The sequence below is a fragment of the Apteryx mantelli genome, chromosome 4, assembly GCF_036417845.1.
Source record: "Apteryx mantelli isolate bAptMan1 chromosome 4, bAptMan1.hap1, whole genome shotgun sequence".
NCBI classification, from domain to species: Eukaryota; Metazoa; Chordata; class Aves; order Apterygiformes; family Apterygidae; genus Apteryx; species Apteryx mantelli.
Window position 1 is genome coordinate 30,724,074 of NC_089981.1, and position 25,532 is coordinate 30,749,605.

Consider the following 25,532-nt stretch of genomic DNA (forward strand, 5'->3'; position numbering starts at 1 on the left):
ATACGTAAATGTAAATGTGAAAAGAGAAGCTGTATAGATTGGAGTAATAAAAAAAATATATATGTATGTCCTAACTTAGACTCTTCACAGAAGATCTTTGTGTTTTGCAAGGAGTGGCTGCCTTTTTATTACCAATATGAAATTGAGATGTTTTTAGTATTTAGTTTTACTGAGAGCTTCAAAATATAAATGGGCATATTTAATTTCTTTATTACACTGTGCTTCAGTATATGCTGCTCACTTATCAATCATGATTAATGTTACATATTTTGGAGACAACATCAAAATGATAGTAAGAGTAATATAAGTAAATAATTTCTTTCATCAGCTAATAAAAATGTGATGCTGATTTTAGCAGCTGTCTTGATTATTATGGGAGAAGATTTTAAGATACATGCATCTTTTAAAGTACATGGTCACGCTAGAGATTTTTGATTTGTAGTTCTGAGATGGTTGTACAAACCAATACGGATACAAATTATATTTAAATTGGGATATTTTTTAGTTGACGTCTAGGCAATAAGTAAGCTAAAATACAAAAAAAAATTTTAAATTAAATTCTGGACTCTTCAGTAAAATATGTAAAAACAATTAAAATATTTACAGTGTTACCTATGTCTTAATTGTTGAGGGATTGACATAAAATATTGGTTATTATTATTGTGAAAAAACTCATAATCATTAAAATAGCTTCATGTAATTCAAGGAAATTATATGTGTAACATGTAAACTATCATTCTTTACTGCTCTCCGAAGTGTGCAATTATAATACTCAATTTTTATAGTGTAAAACCATTTTTAATGACAACAGTTGGATGCAGTTCTTAGGTAAACAAGATCATGGTATTGTTTTTCTAGTCAAATATATTTTCATTCTCAAAGTAATTTCCTATCTTTTACAGTATTTCAGTCTCGTTCTTTTTGTATTTATAGGCTATGTGGGGCTAGTAAATCAAGCAATGACTTGCTACTTGAACAGCCTTTTACAAACACTTTTCATGACTCCAGAATTTAGAAATGCATTATACAAGTGAGTATGTGCGATCAAAACTTGTTCTTAAATTCGTAGTAAGAAAATCTGTATTACATCTGTCCTGGTATATATTGGTAGGAGAGCTGTATGGATTTCTCATGTCAAAGCTTTCTTGTTTGGGTATTGAAATGCATCTGAACTTAAGTAGCAATCCTTGATTCCAAAATGAATAGAGTGGTATGGATAACAGATGAAGGATAGATTGCAGGAGAATGACTGGAGAAATTTGCCTGAAGAAAAGGTTCGTTTCTTTTAAGACTTGAAGTCAGCTGGATAGGCTGCTGTAAATTATACCCGCTTGAAAGCATCAGATTTACCAGAGTGTTCAGGTATGTTATTGGTGTGTGGTGTGGCCAGTCTTTTAAAGAATTTGTCCCGTCTTGAAAGCATTAAACCTGAAATGGAGTTTGATACTAAGTGCAGTTCATGTCTGTATATGTGCAGTGAATGGTTTCCAAATTATTTTATTTTATTTATATTTTAGATTGGTACACTTGAAGAGTGTATTTACTATTGTAGTTCACTACAGATATGAAAAGAAACTTCGTTTAAGAAGAATTATTTTAACTTTCTGCAAGACAGAGGGTTTCAGTTAACCTCTGTTATCCAGCAAACACCTTGAAATGTAATAAATGCTCATTTTAAATGCCTTTTTGAATCTTACTTTCAAAGCATTTTTAATTGTCAAATATCTTATGTTGCAAATAGATGGGAATTTGAAGAATCCGAAGAGGATCCAGTGACAAGCATCCCTTACCAGCTTCAAAGACTATTTGTTTTACTGCAGACCAGCAAAAAACGAGCAATTGAAACAACAGATGTTACACGGAGCTTTGGGTGGGATAGTAGTGAGGGTAATATGCAGCTATTAAGTTTATGTGATTTTTATCTTTTCGTCATCAGTTGCCTATTAGAGGCCTAAACTGCTGTTGATAGAAAAATACCTGAATAATTAAAAAGAATTATTACAATCCACTTCAATGGAAACAAAATAGCTTAAATGGATACTTCATTTTTAAGAAGTGAGTTCTGTAAGTTTTAGGCCATTAAATTAAAAAACACTACATTTTTGTAATTCAGCTATCATTACAGCTATTAATTATTTTGAAGAAGTAGCTCTTTATGAGAAACTTGCATCTCTTCTGAAGTACAAATGTCAAATGCACGTTACACTTAAGTAGAAAATAATATGGAGAATTACATAAAATCAAACACTACATTTTTTTTTGACACTTCTGCACTGTAGTTTTGCGCCATAACGTGCTGATATTTTTTCCTCCCTGCGGAGTACTTAATGTGATGATAAGGAATTGGATTTCAGTGTCCTTACACTTGCAAGGAAATAAATTTGAATTTTGGAGAATTAGCACACAGTGGGAAACAAGTCAAGGCCATTTTATTTTATAACTTAGAACAGTAGCATTTCCATATTATTTATGTATTTATTCATGCTTATATACAGAATTCTCATTTGTGCACATACATTGTGAGCAAGTTGGCTGCTCATTGTTCTGACTTAACAATTTGAGAGGTAACTGCTTGTGGAATTGAACAGTGGCCCAGTCGTGTACGACATAGTAAATAGTATTTTAGGAACAGATTTGAAAACAAATTACTAGCTTTTTAAGAAGCATTTTTAGACTACAGGTAATATTGCGGTTAATTTACTTTTCTTAATTTCAATTTCTAACAGCATGGCAACAGCATGATGTGCAGGAGCTTTGTAGAGTCATGTTTGATGCATTGGAGCAGAAATGGAAGCAAACAGAACAGGTAATTGTGTCAAAACTTTTTGGTGGGGTATATTGGATGCTTTTGGGGGATGATGATCGTGAAAAATGTTGACTCTGAATTTTAAGTATCAGATTACTGGAAGTCTATAATAGTTGCCATTTATTTCTTTTTTGAGGCACTATTTAGGCTACTGTAATGTAAGATTTTTTTGAGAGAGTATTGCTTAGGTTTTCATTCCCCAATTAAAAGTGGAATATTCTGAAGTCTGGATTCTTGGTCTTTATTTGAAGTGCAGAAAGTGAGTGTGTAACTCCTTCTGTGGGGATTTCCTCACTGTCAATATTTTTTAGGCTGCATTGTGGGCTCTTTCAGCTCAAGCCCCTTCTCCTAATGTAGGAGAAAGATAGGGGAATATTCATAACATGTTATATTCTGATGAGTGGCCTAGTTGTGGGCCAGTCTTCAGGTTTGTAGAGGGACAAACAGCTCTTCTGTTTTTCGTCAACTAGCCTTCCTACACATGGAAGAGGACTGCAATCAGTTAACTTGTTAACAGTACCTGCAAAATCATGCTTGTTTTCAATATGATCCCTGATTTTGGTAGTTTTGTAATCTCTCTTAGAATTTTAGTGTGAAGTATACAGTGAAGCTTATGTAACATAATTGCATATACTTACAGAAGCTGGCTTGATTTGCAGGGGATGGGGCAGGGAAAAAGAGGAGAAACAGGAAGAAATGAATGTCCTTCTAGGAAAATATATTCTGAATACATATCTGTACAATTAAAATTTATTTAAAAAGGCATTTTGTTGTAGAACTGAAGAAGAGAAATATGTTCTGTTCAGTTTGTTTCAAGCTGTGTTGAACATTTGTTTGTTTCAGGCCGATCTGATAAATCAGCTGTATCAAGGCAAACTGAAAGACTATGTAAGATGTCTAGAATGTGGCTATGAAAGCTGGAGAATCGACACTTACCTGGATATTCCTTTGGTCATCCGGCCGTATGGCTCCAACCAGGCATTTGCTAGCGTGGTGTGTACTATTATGCTGACTAATAGTGCATCCATACACACATAGAATACATAATGCGACAGTGGTATAATTTGTTACGTGGTAAGTATCATCCTAGATACTCCATCTTGGGGTGTTCGTCTTTGTGCAGTGAACCAGCTAGCAAGTTCTAGAAGATTTTTTTTTGCTTTTTTTGTTTTTTTGTTTTGTTTTTTTTCTTTCACCCTTCAATGAGTCCTACTGGTGCATGTATAAGGGGAGGGGAAATGCAACTTTATTGCCTTAGGGCTGCAGTCATCAATTAATTTCTTCCTGATAAAATTCTCAAGAATTTACCCAAGCTATTTTTGTGAGATCACTGAGTTTTCTTTGGGCTGTTCTCTTTATTGGCACATCTCCAAAATTTTCTTAGCATTGTTGAAAACGTTAGCGAAAGAACAGAACATTAACTTGGAATTTTTAGTTTATTTGCCGTGTTGTTGCTGTACTTTTTGAAGTTCATTTCTTAAATGCAATATGCTTTTAACAAGCAAGTTATAATGATGATAACACAAAATCCTGTTGTACATCCATATTCTTGATTGCTTTTGCTCCAGTATTGCTGATGTTGACAAGCACATAAATTTGTTAGTAAATTTGTGAAAGTGTATTTCTTTTTCCCCCAAAGAAGTCGTTACAAACTGTAAAATTCCACTGTTGTGGCTTAAAATATCTGTAATATGGAGATGAAGTTATGAGAAAGAAAGAATGAGAAAACATCAAACAACAGTTTTGGGGAAAAGATTGTTTTAAACAATCACATGTTGGGTAATTGGCTTACCAGGATTATTTATTGTATATAAAGTATTTGTGCCTTTCATATTTAGTACATTGGCACTATTTTTTTAAAAGCACTAATGGTCTGTCATTCTTAACGGTAATTTTGTTAAGAATTATCAGAATTAGATTAAACTATAATGTAGCTTCAGAGTGCTTCATGCTTTAGGTCTTTAAATGCCAATTTTGAGGAGTAGTAAAGATATGAGGGATACTGATCTCACACAAAAAAATTAAGTTAGTAAAATCTTTTGAAATCTTTTTAAGATTGCATTGAAATTTTTTAGTATTCATCCAACTAATTGAAGCTGTATTTTGAGCTGCAATTCCAGTTATAGAGACTGGTGTCTTATAACTGGCTTCCCTTTTCACCTTTAAAACTCATTTCTAGAAATATTCACTAAAACAAGATTTTTTCATTGTAATTTTTATTCAATGACCAGAGACTTTTTTGATCTGTTAAAGAAAATGAAAACTTTATTCATTTCATAATTGCATTCTGCATTTAACAATGCATCATACATATGTCTCAAATCAAAATTATTTTCTTTGGTAGGGAAGAAGTTTATAGCAGAATGATGTAAAAAAAAAAAGTTGAATATTTGTATATTTGTAAAAACACAGGAACAATTAAGAACAGATTACTTTCAGTAACATTTGAAACTTGTCCTGTAAATCAGCATTTACTGGGTTTGCTATACTATAAGGAAAACAGTTTTAAGATTTTTTTTTTTTTTTTTTTTTTGTTACAGAGAGTTACACGGTTGCAGTTTGTATTGATGCTTCAATTTTTGAGCTATTTTTAATTCTTATTCTGATTATATTCAGTTGATTCTCCTCCCTGCATTTGTCTTACCTATAGCGGATGTCACTTTTAGTTTTGTAGTCTTCAACAGTGGGGAGATATGGAGGATACTTGCTTTTGGAGAAGGGAAAAATCGCCTGTTTCTAAATGGAATTCTCTGAAGGTAGTATCCTCCATTGATCCATAGGTGGTGATTTAGTAGGTATAGGTGAAAGGGTATGAGTGAGAGATCAAAAACTTCACACATGCGCTAATAGGGCTTATAGAAGGGAATGTAAAACTTTTTAGACCTTGCTAGTCAGCTCCTGAGGGAACTTGCAGCAGGCGACACAACCCAAGATAGGGGATCTAAGGAGGATACTACCTTCAAAGAACTCTAGTTAGAGGTAAGTGATTTTCCATTACTTTCTAAAAAGAGAGAATGGATATACAAGCTTTAAGTAAGGTTAATCTGTAGAATGCCAAGTAAAGTTTATTATCCCACTGTTCGACATTGTGTACTGCCAAAAAAAGTAGATACCTGAAACATTGCATTTATATACAAATATATGTATGTATTATTTTTTTTTAATAAATGGGAACACTGAAGAACTTTTGAGAAGGATAATGTTATATTTCCTTTATTTCCTAATACAAAGTAATTCTAAAATTATTCAGTACGTTTTTAAGGTTTGAGTTCTGAATCTTAATTTTTTTCTGATTTCCCTCCTCCCTTTCCCCCCTCTGTGCGCCCCTCCCCCCCCAAGTTCATGTCATGTAGCATAGCTTTAAGTTCATTAGGGCACCTCTGGGGCACTGGGATCTTGTCAGCATGCATCTCAAGGTCATATAAGTGCTTCTTCAGTGACTAACGGCTTTGTTCAAGGACATGGTTTAAAAACCATTAAACACAATGTATCAGTCTCTTCTTGAGGTTGGTAGAGATACAGACCTAAAATCTTTCTTAGGTGGGTAAACAGGAACAACAGTTCACAGTAAGTTTTATAAATAGTAGTATCTTTTGTGTAAATGCCTGAATTTGACAGCATTAGACAGAAGCTTTTTAGCTTCTTTTTAGGTCTTGTTGACTTAAGACAAGATTTTGCAAGATGAATAGCTGAGAGAAGAGTGGGTACAATGGGAAACTAGCTGGCATGCTAAAATTATCTTACTAAGGGAGAATGGAAATAGCTTTATAATAGTGGTAGACTATTCTAGAGATGTAGTAAATGCAGTTCTGTTTCATTAAGTATTGCTAGTGCTCTCAGTCTTCTGTGTGCTAGCTTTTCTGTTGAGGGCCTAAGTATGGATGCAAGTAGGCATTTTTTGGGCAGAGGTGAATTTGGACTCCTTCTGTGTAAACTTAATTTGAATGTGGTGTTACTGCCAAACAAAAACTATTAATGAAAGTTAGGATATGGATGATGTGATACTCATGGTTTTCTTTATGGTTAATGTCTTAAAAGCAAAGCTAGCCTGGTAATAATAAACTTTTGCTTTTAGTTGTGTATTCTTTGGGCATGTAGATTGGCAAAGGGAGAGGAGGAGAACTGAAAAACTAGATGAGTTCTGAAAATCTGAGATGGACATCTATTTGTAGGGTTTTGTTTTTTGTTTTTTCCCCGAAGAATAGCCTAGCCTAAGTTCTATTTATTAGATGACTTTTCGTAAAGATTCTACTGCTCCTTTTCACAGGTTTTAAACAAATGCTTTTGCAATAAAATACCTGTCAAGCAACTGACTTATGTCATAATGCATTTTTGTGGAGAAAAGTGTGTCCTAAGTGCCCTTCTCTAGCAAGGCGATTAATTTGGACTGCTTATTATGGCATTTTAATATGCTAAGAACTATGGGTCTGATGATCAGAAAATTAAGACCTGGATATACTCAAAAGTTGGCTGTACAAGGCCCTGAGCAACCTGCTCTAAGTTCAACCTGGTTTGAGCAGGGATTGGGATCACATGACTTCCAGAAGTCGCTGCCATCCTGTTGTTCTTTGATTCGGTTAACCATAAAAAGTTTAAATGGCTTTTTTTCATAGTAACCTATTGCTTGGTCTTTCATGGTATATTTTGAAGTTGTGTGTCGGTAAAGTTGGAAATGCTTAGTTGGTATAAGACTGCATAACAGTTACCTCTTCAGAGATCAACTTTTTTCTGGAAGTGCACTTGTGCAAAAAGGGTCATGTGATAAAATGTGTGGAGTAGAAAATGTATCATTGATTTCACTGAATGAACTAGGAGTAATTAGAGTAGAAAATGAAGTGCATTAGACTATGAATTGCATTATAATCCTAATCAGCAGAATTGACTTTGATGTAAAGATTACATAGGAGAAAATCTGAAAAGATTTAAAGGAGTAGGCAAAAAGAACAGCAATATAGTCCTCATACAAAGGTTGAAAGATATGTGAATATTTATGTAGCTCAAAAATAATGAATTTCTTAAGATTATTAGTGATGTATTTCAAAGTACGGTTCACTCTATTGGTGATAAGCAATGAAATCACTAAGCGTGATGCACTATATCTCGTGATACTTCATTCAGTTTTTGGGGGTCTGTAGGAACATCACTTTTTTCCACACATAAAAATTTATAGCGTGGTTCCTTGTTAAATTGCACATCACGTGAGTTTACATGATCATTTCTGTCCCATCATTCATATATAGTTTGTTGATGAGTGAATTACAACTTTTTTTTTTTGTGAACATTGCAAATATATTTACATTGTCTTAACAGGCATTTGTTTCAGTTTGCTTCAAAGAGACACTTCTGTGGCCATTAATGATGCCTTTTACATTTGGTGTTTTCCATGTTGGTTATTGACTTTTTTTGCTTTCAATTAAATAGTTCTGAATATTCTTTAACCTGTAAAGCTTTCTTTAACCTGTAAACCTTTAATCTGTAAAGTTTACAGAACAGTCAAAATGCACTAATCCTTCCCCCTGCCCCCAGCCTCATTTAAGTAGGGTTATGGCTTGCGTTGTCTCCCTTAGTCTCCTGGCTTCCTCACACTTCAGTACGTTATCTTGCTACTTGTTTGTTGCTCTTTAGTAAAAAGCAACTCAGCCTGTGTAGTATTTAAGAAGCACATTTATGTAGACAGCAGCCTCATTTGAACTTTTTAAAATGCTTTCATGTATCTAAAGAGTCTTTCTGCCTGAGAACTGTGCTTTCAGGCTTGTTCAGAGGCAAACTGCTTTTCTGTTTGGATACAAAAATAGTAGAGCGAGATGACTGCCTTCTCTGTGCTCTTCTTAATGGGTTCAGCACATTTCTCATTTGTGAGTACTTGTGAGTCCAATCTTTGTGTAAACTCACTCCTCTTAGGAACAGCTTTTTTTCATACAGAAAAAGCAAGGGCTGTGAAACATTTGTTTTGTTATTTGTTCTTAGTGCTTGCTTGAATTCTCGGAAAGAAATGGAGGGAGAAGGGATGAATTGGAGGCTTTTTGAAGACCTTTCCGTAGCCTTGATTTTCTCCCAAAGTGTGATTCATCCAGCAACCTGATTTAGATAGTAATATTAAGTTCTGTGCCATCCATTTTGCAACTGGTGAGTTTGCTTTGCCCAGTTAAGCCCCTCTTATGTGTTCAGATTTCAGGGAACAGCTGCACTCCATCATAATAGATGATGATTTTCAAAGCATTGTTTGTGTTGGTCCTCTTCTCTTTAAACCGAACATCTAAATAACATGCCAATGGTATTTCTGTTTTAACCTCCGCTGGTGAACAGAAAACTCCTGAGTACCACTCGGAGTTCAGAAACCCAGTCTGCTCTCAGCTTGCAAGCTAACTGGGTTAGAGGTTTTAACTTTGAAAAATCTTGGGGTAAAGTAATTTACTGAGCTCATCACAGTTTTTTAGTGGCTTTTGTTTGAACAAGTTTCTTTCCAAGTATATACAGGTTTTGTACAATATTATTGATGAAAACAATGTTAAGGGGAGGAGTAATGGTCAGTTTGGTTGTTTGGACTATTCCTTGCTGTTTTGAGGAGGAAGGTAGAAATTATTGAACTCCTATTTAAAGCAGATCTTTTAAGCAGCTATTGGAGGACTTAACTCCTTGTTGTTGGTCAGTTACTTCATAAAGTTTTTTTGCTAGTAAGCTAATTATATGTTCATAGCAGATGGCCATATATGGTTTTCACTACATTGGGAGTAAAGCTCAACAATTCCTCCTTCTTCCCCTTGCCCCTTTCACTTAAAAAAAATATATATATATATATATTTATATGTGTGTGTATATATATATACTTTTTTTTTTCCTTCAAAAGTAGCTTCTTAAGTCCCTTTGCAGAATGGGACCAAGACTGTCTTCAGGCAATGAGAATCAGTGAAAGTTGTCAATAAAGTTACTTTCTTCCCCTGCCAACCCATGGATATTGTGACATCTGCTTGGAAAAACTATTCTTGAAAGAAAAGAGGGAAAGAACCATCTCAAAAGTTTGGGAGAACAAATATGAGATGACGGGGCCAAAGCAGATTAAAAAATATGCATAACGCTGACACTGATTATACAGACTAAACTGAATGTGATGTGCAAGATAACAGGGATAAGTTTTATTTTAGAATGTGTGTAAAAAATCAGGACCATACGGATCCATCAAATGCTGAATGAAATATACTTGGGAATAATTTGTTATTGTTCATGGTTTGACTGTTTACCCTTAGGCTGAGTAGAAAGGTTGGTGTCTCTTAATGTTTTCCTGACCCTGCTTGTGTCCGTCTGTATCAAGATTTGTCATGCGAATCTTTGGTCATAGATTTAAGTGATTGGAGTAATTTGTGTGTGATTGCAATCTCATCGTAAATTTACCGCTCTGGTTTATGCACACGCAGTAAGCATTTTTTAAAAATCGGGTACCATTTTTTTTATTATTAGGAGGAAGCACTGCATGCTTTCATTCAGCCTGAGATTCTTGATGGCCCCAATCAGTATTTTTGTGAAAGATGTAAGAAGAAATGTGATGCAAGAAAGGTAAATGCTGTCCAAATAATTTGTTAAAATTATTTGTTAAATACTGATCCTGACAATGGTGATGTAATCTTGTCTGTTCAACTTTGTTTTGTTCAGGGCCTCCGATTCTTGCATTTTCCATATCTGCTGACATTACAACTCAAGAGATTTGACTTTGATTATACCACTATGCACAGAATTAAACTCAATGATCGCATGACTTTTCCTGAGGAGCTAGACATGAATGTTTTCATTGATGTTGAAGATGAGGTAAAGTACTTAATTTCAGAGAAAAGTCTCTTTCTAACTTTCTTGAAAGCTCTTATAAGTAAGTTTAAAATGTCAGTCTAATAAGTCTGTTTTAGCAATATTATTCATCTACATAAAGTTTTCTTCAGACATGGCAATGTTTTATTTGAACTTCTAAAATCTGTTTGTGGGGATTTTTGTTAGTTTGAAAAGGAAATGTGTTTGCTTATCACTGCAAGGTTTGCATGCTTCCATGAAGAATTTTTTGCCTGACTTCTTAACATATCTTCACGAGAGATTTAAAAGCACAAGTTTCAAGGCTTCCCCATATCCAGCAAATCAGAATGAAATATGCTTCTTAAGTTTGTGTCTGAATTTGCTCTGTTTACAAGCAATGATGTAAAATTTTGAATTTTTGAACGCAGGTTAGTCCAGAAAACATTCATGATTAATTTTGTCCCTGTGAATCATGATGTTGTATATGCTGTAGAAATGAGACTTGCAAAATTTTATTTTTGATTTGTAACTTACTGTGGCCTAATTTCTGCTTTTGGCCAAAATTCATTTTGTGCAGTTATATTCACCAAAAAGTACTTAATGCTCTTCTGCTTTAAAGACTGAATTTTTCTCCCATTCCATTCCTGAAAACATTATGTAACTTTGCTAGCATCTTTTAGTAACTGTTGTGTTTACCCAACACTTGTAGGGAAGAAATAAGAGAAATACTACATTTTATAAGTAGTACAAGAGGCTTTTCTAGCTCTGTAAAAACATTTGAAAACATTTGGTTTGCAAAATATGCCTTGTAAATAATTTGATACATCTCAGGATGTTAGTGGTGGATTAAATGAAAATGATGATTGACCTGAGAATAGAACTGGGCCAAAATATCTCAACCAGGTTTGTTGGAAAACAGAAAGAGGATCAGCTAATAGCAGTGCTACCAAATAAACTGCATTCCCAGTGTTGGTGACAACTTGCTTTGAAGCTAACAGAACACTAGTCAGTCTTACTCTAGTATCACAACTCTGTCCAATGAATTGAAATGGAAAAACACTTTGACTGTTGATGAAAATATTTCTAGTCAAATGGGTTCTGATTAATGGGGACATATAATATATGATTTGGTAATCCTATATAAATTTTGTCTATAACAGGGTTTGGAATTTTAGATATAGTAGGATTTAGTGTCTGGTATTAGAATTCAGAGTATTCAAGGGTATTAGTATTCAGGGTATCTGCTACTACAATTCAGGGTATTTGGTTGAATTAAGCAGTAAATGAAACAGGCTAGTAATTGATGTAAGCTTGCCAGGTATTAAACCAAGTAATTACCATGCAGTTGCATGCAGAAGACATTAAAATGCTGAGCTAGGAGGTTGATTGAATATGGTTACTAACAGGAAAAAATAAATCGGTTCTTGAGGTTGAATTGCAAATCTCTAGATTTTGGGGAGGTTTCATTGCTTTGCAGATTGGAGTTTTAGTCTTAAATTTGCTGGACTCAGTTGTATGCTGTGTGGATAGACTCAGGCAAATATTATCGATCAGAGCAGGTTTGAAGGTGTCTCATGAAGCAAGCCAAAGGAGCGCTGAATCTTTAATCTCGAACATTTTCCCTGTTTGTGTAGGTAAATTTCTTCTTAACATTTGCCTCAGCTATGTTACCACTTGTGTAGAAGATCTAGATTTAGTTTTCATAGCAAAGAAGATAAAAGTTGCTGTTTGGAATCTTGAAATATGGTTTTAAATTTTTTCCATAATTTTTTTTAAAGAAAAATAACAAGCAAAGAAAAAAGACCCTTTATTTTCTGATAGCAGTATTTCAAAATGCAATATTATAGTTTTATTAAATTCCATGACATGAATTTGCATCTGTAATGCAACCTTTAAGATGAACCCTTTGAGGATTAATAACTCTGAGCAGCTGAAAAAAAATACTTTTGTTTCTGATTGCGTGGAGATGATGATACAGTGTGGTTTCATTTGGAAATGGCAGCTGTAGTATAAACATACCCTGTATTCACTAAGTACCTTTCCTTTTATAGATAGACAAACTGTTAATACTGATCTCACAGCCATTTCCTGCACTGTCTTGATGATTAAGTGTGCTTCCTTGGAAAACTGATGAGAACATCTGTGTATGTGTTTAGCTACTGTAGAACTTTCAAAATATTACATGATGCATACTCAAAGATGAGGGGGAAAAAAAAAACTTTCAGGGAGCTGAACAGGAATCTCTAAATTGGAAAATACAGATATTTAATGACACTTGGGAGTCTTTCAAATAATACAGTCTGTAGGAACACTGTTTCATACTCTTTGTCATTACATCTTAATTAAATGTAACTTTCTAACATTGTTCTGTTGTTCTGTGTATCTCAGGCTCACCATGTATAAAATATAGATGATGCCACAGTGATGAGTTATAAGAGTAGAAACAAAGCATTTTATGTTGCCTGGTATTTTCAGTTCATAAATGTATTGTTATTTCTTGTTCCATGTAACTTTAAGTGCTGCATAGTATTAATATGACTGGCTTATTTTTAAGAAGTCTCCTCAGACTGAGAGTTGCACTGATAGTGGAGCAGAGAACGAAGGCAGCTGTCACAGTGATCAGATGAGCAATGATTTTTCTAATGATGATGGTGTTGATGAAGGAATCTGCCTCGAAAACAACAGTGCGGCTGAAAGAATTTCTAAAATTAGCAGTGAAAAGGTAAATAAATAATTCTCTGCTAACTTTTTTTTTTTTTTATGAAAAAGGGGAATTAAATGCCTTTCCAACTTGCCAGACTCTAGGAGTTCCCAGATAATTTATTTTTGCAAGAGATCCTCAAATAGAAGATGAGTTTGTCTTGTGAGCAGTGTTCTTTATTTGAGGATGTCAAAGGCCTACTAACTTTTGCTGTGGAAGTGTCTTGCAATTTAGTAAAAAAGGGTTGGAAAGTTTTGATCAGTCTTTGTCATCTATTTGTTGTTTTTTTTGTTTGTTTGTTTGTTTTAATGGTTAGGTAGATGAGGTGATGGGTCTTGCAAGTGTTGAATATTCATTCAGTCATCTTGACTTAATATACAGAAATTGAAGAGCAAGTCAGTGTAGGATAGCACTCATCCTTCTCTGTGACATAAAGATTACCCAAGAGCTTGGAGATAGAAAACTGCAAGGGTTTTCTTGCTAGTAGAAAATTCTTGTAAAATCTTGAGTCTTATGCTGATTTCTACAATGTATATACTTTGTGTGTCCTTACTCAGTTAACTAATCTGAAATGTGGCCAGTAGCTTTTATCCTGGCTTGTTAGGAAGCAGCTGTTACTGGCATTAAATATTTACAATCTGCTTGCATTTTAAAGTGTACCTCTGTCCCTATTTACATTTACTTTAACTGTTTGAGAGATATTTTGATAAGTGTTCTGTCAACCTTAGCTGAAAAAAGAAAGAAATTACTTGATAGTCACTTGATTAGAACAGGGAAAGGGTATTGTAATACAAGTGTCAAATCCTAGTTTTGACAGTACCTTTGGCTGATTAACTCATGGTCATTTTTTATTACTTGTTGTCAAGGCAAATTAGCTGTCAACAGGCTCTGTTCTGGGCTCTTCTACTACTTTTTGATTTGGGTATCTTAATGATGGATGCAGTATATGTTAAGCATTTACAGAGCATTACTTTTCTGTATAATCTATGAATATTTAATTCTTGTAACACTTCTGTGCAAAAGTATTGTTCAAACAATTGTTTTTAGAATTATGTATATGCAACACTGAAGACACATCCTTAATACCTTTTACTTCCATCCTCTCATCTATTAAAGGTTTATGATGACTAACTCAGGGTAGCGTAGGAAAGATTATTAGAGTGTTGATTGAATGCAGTGTTACTGTTGAACAATATGTATAAAGGGGGGGGAAAAGCAGTCTCGAACTATGCAGAGAAACATAATAGCAAAATAAGCCTAAACTTTGTACCTCAGGCAAGTTGATCGTTACTTAGTTTCATATGTGAAGATGGGGATAATGCCTGTCTAGCATAAGGAAGTTAGTTTTGAGTAATTTTTAGAGAATACTATAAAATTTGTATGATGTTGTAGAGAAAAGTAACTTCTGAATGCTAAGAATTACAAGAATGTGGCAGATGATGATGTAATGGAAATGAACCCATATAGTGCCGAGACTGCTTTCCATCTTAACCAAAAAAGTTAATCTTTCAAGGTGTTTGCTTGTTTGTTCTTACTTACAATTTTGGGGTCTAGGAATAGTGTAATTTTAGGGCATTGTTAGTTGTGTTGGTGATTTCTTTTTGGAGTTACGTTTTTTTTTTTAATTCTGTACTAGGTACCTTTACGGTTTCTGTCTGATATTTAGTTCTGAGAAATAATTTCAGTATTGCTTAATACCAAACTCATGTCCTGCTGCATGATCTTGCTGTTTCCTTTTGGGTATGGAAATTTAGTAAATAAACTGGAGTAGAGGTTTCTGGGTTTGTATGCCTTCATGTTCAGAGCTCGTACAGAAAAGCAACAACAATAATGCATTAAGCCAGTTCAAAAACTTGTTTCTGATTTTTCTCAAGTTGTCTGGTCTTCCCTATCTCTCTTCCCACCAGCAAAACAGGAAGTTCTTCCTTGCTTCCAGTATTTGCCTCTTGTATAGCATTTAGCATATCAGCTCTGTTCAGGAACATACAAATATTTATATATTTGGGTTCATGTAATTGTTTTAGAAATAAGTGTTTTAAAAAGATCTGTTGGTTACCTTTTCTTTACTTAATTTATTTTACCCCACGTTTTTCTTCTCTCCCCAGAGTTCTTTACTGTATGAGCTCTTTTCTGTTATGGTTCATTCTGGAAGTGCTGCTGGTGGCCATTACTATGCCTGTATAAAGTCTTTTAGTGATGACCAATGGTACAGCTTTAATGATCAGCATGTTAGCAAGGTAAAAGTGGTATTTTTTTCTCCTGTATCCATAAATGAACCCATGAGCTTAAATTTGTAATGTGATTTTTTTTTTTTTTTTTTCAGTTGTATTAAGTGAAGCTCTGTGTGTTTTGTTTTCAAAATCTATGCCCGGGGTTTCAAGTATTTATCTTGTTTTATCTTCTCATCTTAATGTCCTACCATGTGCATATGTTTCACTCAGCAAGAGGTTTATCAACTCTCCCTCCCCTCCCCCCCCCCCAAATTTTTGCGTTGTGCTTGAAATAAAAGAACAGCTCTCTTCTTGCAGGTAGCAATGCTTATCAGATACTGTACCAACATTATTTGCTAGCTGTATGTTTTACCATGCCACTGGGCTCCAGTGTAAGCCCTTCCATACTATCTATAGTTGCTAGCTGGGTTTAATTTAGCTGCCTGGTGTGATATTAGGGTGTTCATATCCTGATTTAGTCCATATGATAGGAACAGTTGGTCTTTAGCCCCCATTTGCTCTCCCATTTATCTTTCCTTCAGTTTCACTGTCTTCCCCTGTGCTTTCTCTATATTAAAAAGCATAGCATGTTCTTCCCATGACAGGTTTTTTAACTATAATATTTCTATCTGTTTTGTAAGGAAAGGTTTATAAAAAGCAGGCTGTAGAATGGCAGACTTTGTGCTGCGTTGTCATGACGTCACATGGGATCTCAGTGCTCGGAGAGGGATGGTTTATAAAGAAGCCTTTATTTGCATACAGGCTGCACTAGGCTTAGTATTTTGCCTTGCAATATATGTGAAGAGTACTTCCTGTTTGGTTAGAGAAGTGTATTTGTTGATCTACAACTCGGATTGTGCAGTTATGCCTGTCCTGCTGAAATTTTTTAGGTGTTAAATGTATCCATAAATGTTGCTACAATCCAGAACCTGGCCAATGTTTTCTAAGAAGTTCACACTTAAAAAGAAGGATTATGCTTATGTTCAGTATAAAATGAAGAGACAGATCACTTCAAAACAAAGATTTTTTTTGCACTCAGCAAATAAGCAGATGTGAAATATTAATATTGTGTGTTAATTGAGTGAAGCCAATTTTCCTCATGAGAATAAATGATAATTGCAAGTTTCTCAAATAATTGTTAAATTGATTTCCTGTTAGATAACTCAGGAAGATATTAAGAAAACATACGGTGGATCTTCTGGAAGCAGAGGTTATTACTCCAGTGCTTTTGCTAGGTTAGTACCACTTTAGTTTTAGCATAATCAAATGAATGACCAAGATGCATGCGTTTAACATGCTAGCTTAAAAATAATGTTGAATGCTTGAAACAGTTTTAAAGCTATCCTGACGACTGTTTCAGATCATCTAATGTAATGTGATATTTATTTTTGAAAAATCTTTTTGGTTAGTGTATAGCTAACATATGTATGACAGTTCTTTACTGAAAAAAAAACCCAACTTCTGAAGGTCACATTGTCTTGCCTGATAAATTCAGATAATTATTTTTATTTTTCTATCAGCTCCACAAATGCATACATGCTGATATATAGACTGAAGGATCCAACAAGAAATGCAAGTAAGTGTGTTTTTTCAATTCCTAACTAAGAGTCTATTTTGGAATAGGAAGACATTCTACATGTGATGAGAGTCCTAATTTTTGTGAGGATGATGGTATCAGTATTTTTAGGATAATCTAAAGTAACTTGCAAAGCAAGCTACCTTCTGTAGCTTTTCGTTACTTCACTTTGCTTAAAAACATTAATATTTCTGATTTAAAATCTCTTTGAGTACTAGCACATTTGGGGAGCCAAAATGATGTAGTAATAAATAAAAACTTGATAAAACAGAACTTTATTTTCAAACTAGTATCAAAATAGAAGGGAACAACACTAAGTTGTTGTTTTTTCCCCCTTGTGTCTATCCACCATTTTAAGCTCGGCTATGGAAATGAAGTCCGAACAGCAGTGGCTAACCACATTATTGCTGTGCCAGTCAGAATCAAGTATTTTCCTAATATCATAACTGTTAGAACTGAGCCAGAGATGAATTTGTAATTTCAAAGCTACGTTTTTAAAGGAAAAAATCAGCAGTCTGCCCTTATAAAGGGAAATTCATGAGTTACTAGTGTTAGCCTGGTGAATAGTGTAGACTATTTTGTTTTCTGGATGTAGAAAGTTCGATTGCCAGAACTTTAATGTCATGAAATGCACAAAAAATCAGTCAGTGAATAATTTTTTGTAATAGCTCGAGCCCCATAAACTTTGAAATACAAGTAAAACCTATAATGCATTCTTCTTTCTCCTGCCCTTTTTGTTCTTTAAATGCTCAAGAGGTAAGGTGTCCGGAAGAATGGATTTGAGCTCTTAGGAACCTTAAAATCGTCCTTTGTAGGGAGAATATTTTGGTGGTTGGATTTCATTTACTTTTATTTTGGTACACTGGAATTGTATCTTACTATTCAAATGGAATCTTGGAACTGCACCAAAGGCCCTTTCCCATCAGCACCTCACAACGGGTAGTCCCATTTGGGGAGTACTCATTATTTTTGAGGAACATGCAAGAGTACAAAAGATCTGTATATTTGACTGTTATGTTTGTAACACGTCAGCATGTAACATGTATCTGTTTTTTGCACAGAGTTGATGAATTCCAGAACTAAATATACAAATGATAGGACATACTCAGATATGTTTATGTGCATATGAAGTTGCATGTCAAGTGAGGAGGGAGTAAAAGCTCTTTGCAAATAACATTTTGCATATCTCATTCTGTTGCTGTAAATATTTTAGGAGGGAAACAAAAATTACCTCATTCCTTGAAATGTTTGTTGGGATAACATTTTGAATTGCTCAATGAGAAGCTTGGGGTGACTATTAGCAAGAATAAGGAAAGAAATTAACTGTGTAAGAACAAGTAAAACAAGTTTTAATCATTTCTTGGAATACACACTAAAAAAACTAAGCTTATACAAAAAAAAATAACCTCAAATTAACAAAAGAAGAATTGCAACTACTTCTGTATCTGTATACTGATTTAAGAAGGGATTTTTTGAGCTAATTCTTCATTTCAAGTCAACATCCTAATCAACACAAGCTGCATCTATTTTTTAGCAGAAATTGTTTCATCTTGCATACAGTACTTTCAGACGTGATATTAGGAATACTTACCTTTTGCACTGTTTTCTCCATAAAGTTGAACAATGGCATTTTCTTTGAGGAAATAGGAAAAAAACCTAAGTGTTCTGTAGGATCAATTTTTCTGGCTTCTGTTTGTTCTGAGAATTCATGATACTTAAGGAACTGTACAATTACTTAAAAAAATACTTTTTTTATTATAAAAGTATCTGAAGTAGATACTCTATACAGGTTTGAAGTGGGTTCAACACAAGTAGGATACTGTTGGAACAAAGCCTTTTATGAACCAACAGATGAAGTAGTAAGTCTTAAGAACAATAAAACTAAATTGTTTCAGTATTTTGACTGAAACAATACTATTCATTCTGAACAAGAAGCAGTGATTGTAAGTTTTATATGGCTTAAGAATATAAACAAAACTATTATTTTAACAATCATGTAAAGAACATCTTTGGGCCAAGCTGTCTTTAGGAATAGATTTTCACACAAGTGCTGTGGTTGAAAATGCCTCAAGAAGCAAATAACAAAAATGAGTCTCAATTATTTCATGTTTCTTTGCTATGTCAAACGCATTTTTTAATCTCAAAAACTGTTTGTCCCATTCCTTGGGATAGATGTGATTCTGGGACTGGGAGACAACTATGTTTGCAATTTAATTTTTTTTGTTTGTTCGTTTTTAACTTGATGAAGTATTGCATGTTCTGTTTTTGTCTTTATGGAACAAAATCTCATGTAGTACAGTGATCTGTATTAAGCGTTACATTTATTTTATCACGGTATAGACAATATGTCATATATTTATTATCAGGTTATTCATTCTTCTTCTAGAACAAAATTTTCCTGTATAATAAAAAATGACTCAAGTGTTTTTTATATACTTCAATCTTAGCACATTTCCTTTAAAAACAGCAAAACTTACTTTACTGAGACTGTATTAATTTACCTGTGATAATAGCATTTTCTGGCCTAACTGGTATTTTTGGTACATAACTGGGGAGAAAAAAAAGGGGCTGACATCAGCTTCATTTAAAACATGAAAAAGAAAATGTGACATGGTTTATTGGGAAATTTGGGGGGAAAGGAGAGGGAAGAAAGCAAGAAAGGTAACTAGTTAAATTATCCATAATTGCTAAGATATTGGCCATAGTGGAAAAACTAAATTAAGAAGTCTACCAGAATTATATTTCTCTGATATGATTTTAAGACTCTTTTTTTTTTTTACTGGCAGAGTTTCTTGAGGCACATGAATATCCAGAGCATATTAAAAAATTGGTACAGAAAGAGAGAGAATTGGAAGAACAAGAAAAGAGACAGCGTGAAATTGAGCGCAACACTTGCAAGGTTAGAATTTCTACTGAATAATGTAACTATTTTTCCAGTAAGAATTTGAAAAAGTAAATTGTTAGTACAGTACCATGACTCTTTTGTAATAAATCTATTCATATTTATAACTCTTTAAAATGAATTGTATACCTGCTGGAAGCCTGTACAGAGTAGAAGGATCTGTTAGAGGTCACCAGAGTGAGTCTTGTAGAGTTCATACTTTCCATGTGAACTGGAATTAGCATTAAAAAAAACCCTAGTAAATCTGTTGATCCCTTGATTTAAGCAAAATGAGTTCCAAACAATGCCATGCCATATGTTAGCTGTCTCATGCTGTTAAATCTTTTCATATAATATTGTGACCCTTTGCTTTCTGAAAGAACACTTCCTGATTTTTGGGTAACTAATTCTTCAGCAGAAGGAGATGGATTTTTTTTTTTTTAAAGACAAATTTGATGATAGTAAGCAAAATATATGTCTGTGACTTCAGGTGATCAATACTTATGTCAGTGAATTGTTCTGCCTGAGAATCAGTCAATTACTTCCTTAGAAAGTTCTCTGCAGCTATAAGATATGTAGCTATGTATGTGAAAAAGGAATTTCATATCCATTGTTCCTATGTGCATTTTGTTTTGGAGGATGTGCTTTTAATTTTTAGTTTGTATACTGTCCAGCGTTTAAAGACATCCTGATTATTATCGTTTTATGCCCCAGCCTGCAAAAAGATATAAATACATAAATATATACCCTAATGCTATCTATTGTACCCCTGATATTTTCTATTTGCAGTTGTGTAACCAGCTGAATAGAAACTGTCCCATAGCTGAAGTAGAACTAGAGATGTATTTTATATTGGATTTGTTGAAAATAGGATTGTAAATTTAAATGTACTCTAATATGAAAGAAATTTGCAAATACCTTTGTGATAATTTTTGTTTAATTTATTATTGTATTTCATAGATTAAATTGTTCTGCATGCATCCTATAAAACAAATAATGATGGAGAACAAATTAGAGGTTCATAAGGACAGGACACTGAAGGAAGCTGTTGAAATAGCTTACAAGGTATGTCATGCATAACAGCACAGCTAAATTTTTAGATGTAATTTGTTGCCATTTTGTATTTTTGCTGTTGTATATCATCAGTCTTTAAATTTCTAATGCTGTGGGTTTTCTAAGAGAGGACTCCTTCTGTTTGGGAATTGTTGGCCAATTTTTTCTGTTAGTAGCCATCAGATGACGTCTGGGATTGGGATGATGCATCCTTTTAAAAGGCATTATGACTTTACATACCAATATTCTAAAATCAGATAGTAAGAGCTACTGGTCTGTAGTCTTAATAATTTGAAAGAATGCTGAACTTTTATATTTGTATTGCAGTAAAAGTGTGGTATTTGATTTGTACTAAGGGAATTCTTTCAGGAGACTTTCTGCATAACTAATACAGTGACATCATTGGCCACCTACATATCTGTCAATCTTTGTCTTCCAAAAAGAGGCAGCAATTGAAGGCCTGCATTTTTGCTTGAAGGGCTGAGTTGAACCTACTTGTACTGTTTTGTTCTTGTCATATACATATTTCGCTGGAACAGTGCCAGCAAGGCAGTATGGACTTGGAGAGAGTTAACACCTTCTTGAGATGTGTGAAAGATGATGATTAGTGTATATGACTCCATCTGGCCTCTTAAGATGCCATTTGATACAACTGCTATGCAGTGTTTTCATCTGTCTGAATGTATTTCTGGGACCTGTCTTCATGTGCTTCTGTATGTATTTTCAAATTTCTGTCTTCTGACTTCTCTGAATCTCAATGCAGGCTTCTCTGTTGAAGAGAACTTCACACTTGTATACACTTTTTTTTTTTTTTTTTTTTCCCTCTGAACCAAATTGAAATTTGTAGATTCAAGTGTAAGTAATAGATTCATCCTGGATGTACATGAATAGTTTACAAGGAAAAAAGCTAAACCTACAAATAAGCCATTATTAAACAATATTTCGTTTTTTGCTTTTTAGCTAATGGATTTAGAAGAGTCTGTTCCTTTGGATTGCTGTCGTCTTGTTAAATATGATGAGTTCCATGACTACTTGGAGCGATCTTATGAAGGAGAAGAGGATACGCCAATGGGTTTATTACTTGGAGGGGTCAAATCAACTTACATGTTTGACTTACTATTGGAAACAAGAAGACCAGACCAATTTTTCCAGTGCTATAAACCTGGTGGTAAGTCATGTAATTGCATACAGCTAAAGATGCACTAAAATCATACACTGTGTGATGGTATGAAAATAAAAGTTGTGTAAAATAGAACCTCCTTATGATGTGTGAGAGAAGAAAAGCTCTTATACTAGATTTTGTGAAATCGGCAATATTCAAAATTATGTACTGTGCTGTGTTGCAAATGCCGTTCTAATTGAAGCAGTTAAAAGGTGTTCAAAAATTTGGCAAGCTATGGAACATTTTTACCTCTTTAGCGCTAAAATTCGTCTGAAAATGGAATTCTGCAATTGGACTGCTTTTAAAATTCATTATTGTTTGTATATATTTAATGAAATCCCTTAACCAGTACATCGGACATCAAATGTGTGTGGGATCTTTTTCTCTGTTGAATTTTCTCTCACGTATACGTGCTTTTGTTTTGTTTTTCCTTTTTCCTACAGAGGTCATGGTAAAGGTTCATGTAGTTGATCTAAAGACTGAATCTGTTGCTCCTCCAATAAGCGTACGAGCTTATTTGAATCAAACAGTTTTAGAATTCAAACAGCTAATTTCAAAGGTAATTTACAATCATTCATGCATTGTATTACAAAATTTTAATTCAGTCTAATTGTAAAAATATGTCATAATTTAAATATATAAGATGAGAGCCTGCACCTGCTACAGCTCATTTGTGCTATGCGTTGTGTAAGGGTTTAGTTAGTTGTTACAGTTGAGCTTGTCTATCTGCTCACTGCTGCTAAGAGCAGCAGTCTGGTTCTTGCTTCCATCCATAGCTCTTCACTGTCTTTTGTACCAGCTTAGCCACTATCTGGCCAAATGGCTTACTAACTTACCAGAAGACAGTATGCATCTTAGGAAAGAACACAAGAAAGCCCTTCTTTACTGTGAGGGTGGTTGAACACTAGTGTAGGCTGTCCAGAGAGATTGTGGAGTCTCCATCCTTGGAGATATTCAACACCTGACTGGACACGGTCCTGGGCAATCTGCCCTACCTGAGCCTGCTTTGAGCAGGGGGGTTGGACCAGGCCATCTCAAGAGGTGCCCACAAGCCTCAGCAGTTCTGTGATTCTGTAAAGCCAAGTTTGTGTCCTTATGGGTTAGTAAGTTGAATTATCTCACTGAGTTATCCTGTCAGTGCCAGAACTAGTGAACTGTTACCATACAGCTGAACCAACATATAACTTCCCCTGTTGGCTTTAGTAATCGAAATTAATATCCAAAGCTGTCCATATTCTCCCCACAGACCCTCCTCTTCATCCCAACAGCCCCTTGTCATTAAGATACAGGATTGATTTTTAGATAGTCTTACACCATGGAACTTTACTGCTTCCATTGCACTGGGAAAAGGCAGCCATTTTAATAAATCAGCTCTGTGTAACTCAGTTCCCTGATTGGTGTAACTTTCATAGTATTAGTTATGAAAAGTGGTTGAAACGGAAACAATTTCAACATTTTTATATTTTGTAGGTCTTGAAATAGATGCAATTTTTGTTTTCAATAATTTTATTTCAGTCTGAGAATTAAGTGAACAGTGTACAAAACCTGATGCTAGACAATAATGTATGCTTTCAGTTGGTTTATACCCTGAGGAATAAGACTGATTCCTTTTTATAGGAATTAACAATTTGCCAGTTCTCAGAAAATCTGGGCATTTTTTGTCTTTCTGCCTTATGGGAAAAACTATCTGTCAAAGGATGGAGGAAAGGGACTGGGACTGAGGGGGTTTGGGAGGTTTTCCCCCTGCTGTCTTTGTAATTTTTAATTAGACCATTTCTACCTTTGGGGTGAATAAGTCAATAAACAAACTTTCTCCTTTGAATACTTCTAGAAATATTCATTCAAATATTTGAAAAAATTGTATAATGCAAATATTACCTTACTTACTGTCAATGTCCTATTTTAGGCTACGCACCTGCCTGCTGAAACGATGCGGGTAGTATTCGAACGTTGCTACAATGACTTGCGTCTTCTGAATGTGTCCAGCAAAACCCTGAAAGCTGAAGGCTTTTTTAGAAGCAACAAGGTATGTCCTCTGATCTTAAATCTTTCATTTTGTACTGTATTTGTAGGCTTTACTGTTGTGCTGTAGAAGTTAAGGATATCTGTGTAGGATTTATAATGGATAACTGTCAATTATTTCACTTTTCTCCTATGTATAATTTACTGTCTTTTTGATAACTAGGAAATATTGTGGTCCTGATGATACTGCAGGCTGTATATGAAACCAAGTGTACATAACAAGGTAGAGCAGATTCAGAACCAAAACTCTGGTTGATACTGGGAGGTCAAAATGATGGTGAGGATAAAAACCTTATGGTGAAGATTCACCAGGTTTACTGAACCAAGGTTCAGTGAAAGTCAACTCTTTTTAGGGCAGAAGGGTTGGTGTATTACTATGAAACCTATCTAATTTGTTTTCTAAACACTCTGAATAGCTACGCCTGCTCTCAGTATGAAAGCTCTTGAGAAACAAACTGCAACACTAACAGTGGGGTTTTTTTGGTGGGTTCTGGCCTTAAATCCAGTAACTTCGACTGTGTAAATTCCCCTAACTGAATTTATATTGCTTTTTACAAAAAAGCCTTTAGTAAATATTTCCAGTGATAGTTGTATAGAAAAAAGTAACTTTAGTACTTCAGTAACATCTGTAGTGTTGCCCTTCTTACTATAGTAGTAATAGTTTCCAGTCACTAGTCATGTGCATTTCTTCTGTTTTAAGCATCTTTTGGCTCTGAAGCTTAGCTCAAGAACGCATTGTCCTGGATAAGCCAAAGATTAATGAAGGCTTTGTTGGTTTATAGCTGAACAAAAGAATGGCATTGATTGACTTGTTATTCAGTTGTCTCAACCAGAGTGTCACTGCAACATAGTAGTCTTTGAGAAAGGGGGAAGAGAAATTTGGTTACTTGTATTCTAAATTGCCTTATATTTACCCATTTTATACACTTAAAGATTTCTTCTTTATAATACTATATATTAACCAGGGAAAAAGATTGCCGACTTTAAAGGGGTAGTTGTTAGCCTCACTATTTGTACTACAAAGATACTGCCATAAGTAGTATTACTGTATGGATTGAGGGTGCACGTTGTGGTATATATTGTGGTATATAAATATCCTTCTGAACACCGGAATACTTTTTTTTTTTTTCTTCTTTTTAATTGTGCTTATTTTGCAGCCTGTCAGTCTGGTTACAGTTCACTTCAATCTTAACATGATTATGAAAATAAGGAAGAATGAAATGGCTCTTAAGCTATACACTCTTTATTGTGTCTTTCTCCAAAAGTGTATTTTAAAATATATTTGGTTGAAGAAGATCTTGCATATTGATACAACTTCTAGTGCATGATGAATCCTCTGTGTTTG

General features: G+C 34.4%; 1 protein-coding gene across 7 annotated transcripts in view; it reads left to right on the forward strand.

The window, feature by feature from the left end:
• USP47 (ubiquitin specific peptidase 47) overlaps positions 1-25,532 on the forward strand; it is a 58,323-nt gene that overhangs the window by 20,604 nt on the left and 12,187 nt on the right. For 5 of the 7 annotated variants that reach the window (XM_067296134.1, XM_067296139.1, XM_067296136.1 and 2 more), the window contains 15 exons: positions 934-1,030; positions 1,742-1,887; positions 2,727-2,806; positions 3,650-3,799; positions 10,262-10,357; positions 10,454-10,606; positions 13,137-13,304; positions 15,389-15,520; positions 16,652-16,728; positions 17,014-17,069; positions 19,856-19,968; positions 20,911-21,015; positions 21,964-22,171; positions 22,609-22,724; positions 24,072-24,191. In XM_067296134.1, coding sequence (XP_067152235.1) covers positions 934-1,030; positions 1,742-1,887; positions 2,727-2,806; positions 3,650-3,799; positions 10,262-10,357; positions 10,454-10,606; positions 13,137-13,304; positions 15,389-15,520; positions 16,652-16,728; positions 17,014-17,069; positions 19,856-19,968; positions 20,911-21,015; positions 21,964-22,171; positions 22,609-22,724; positions 24,072-24,191 — 1,817 coding nt within the window. Of the gene's footprint in view, positions 1-933; positions 1,031-1,741; positions 1,888-2,018; positions 2,056-2,726; positions 2,807-3,649; positions 3,800-10,261; positions 10,358-10,453; positions 10,607-13,136; positions 13,305-15,388; positions 15,521-16,651; positions 16,729-17,013; positions 17,070-19,855; positions 19,969-20,910; positions 21,016-21,963; positions 22,172-22,608; positions 22,725-24,071; positions 24,192-25,532 lie in introns of those variants that run through there. The other 2 variants (XM_067296135.1, XM_067296138.1) reach the window with 2 other exon arrangements.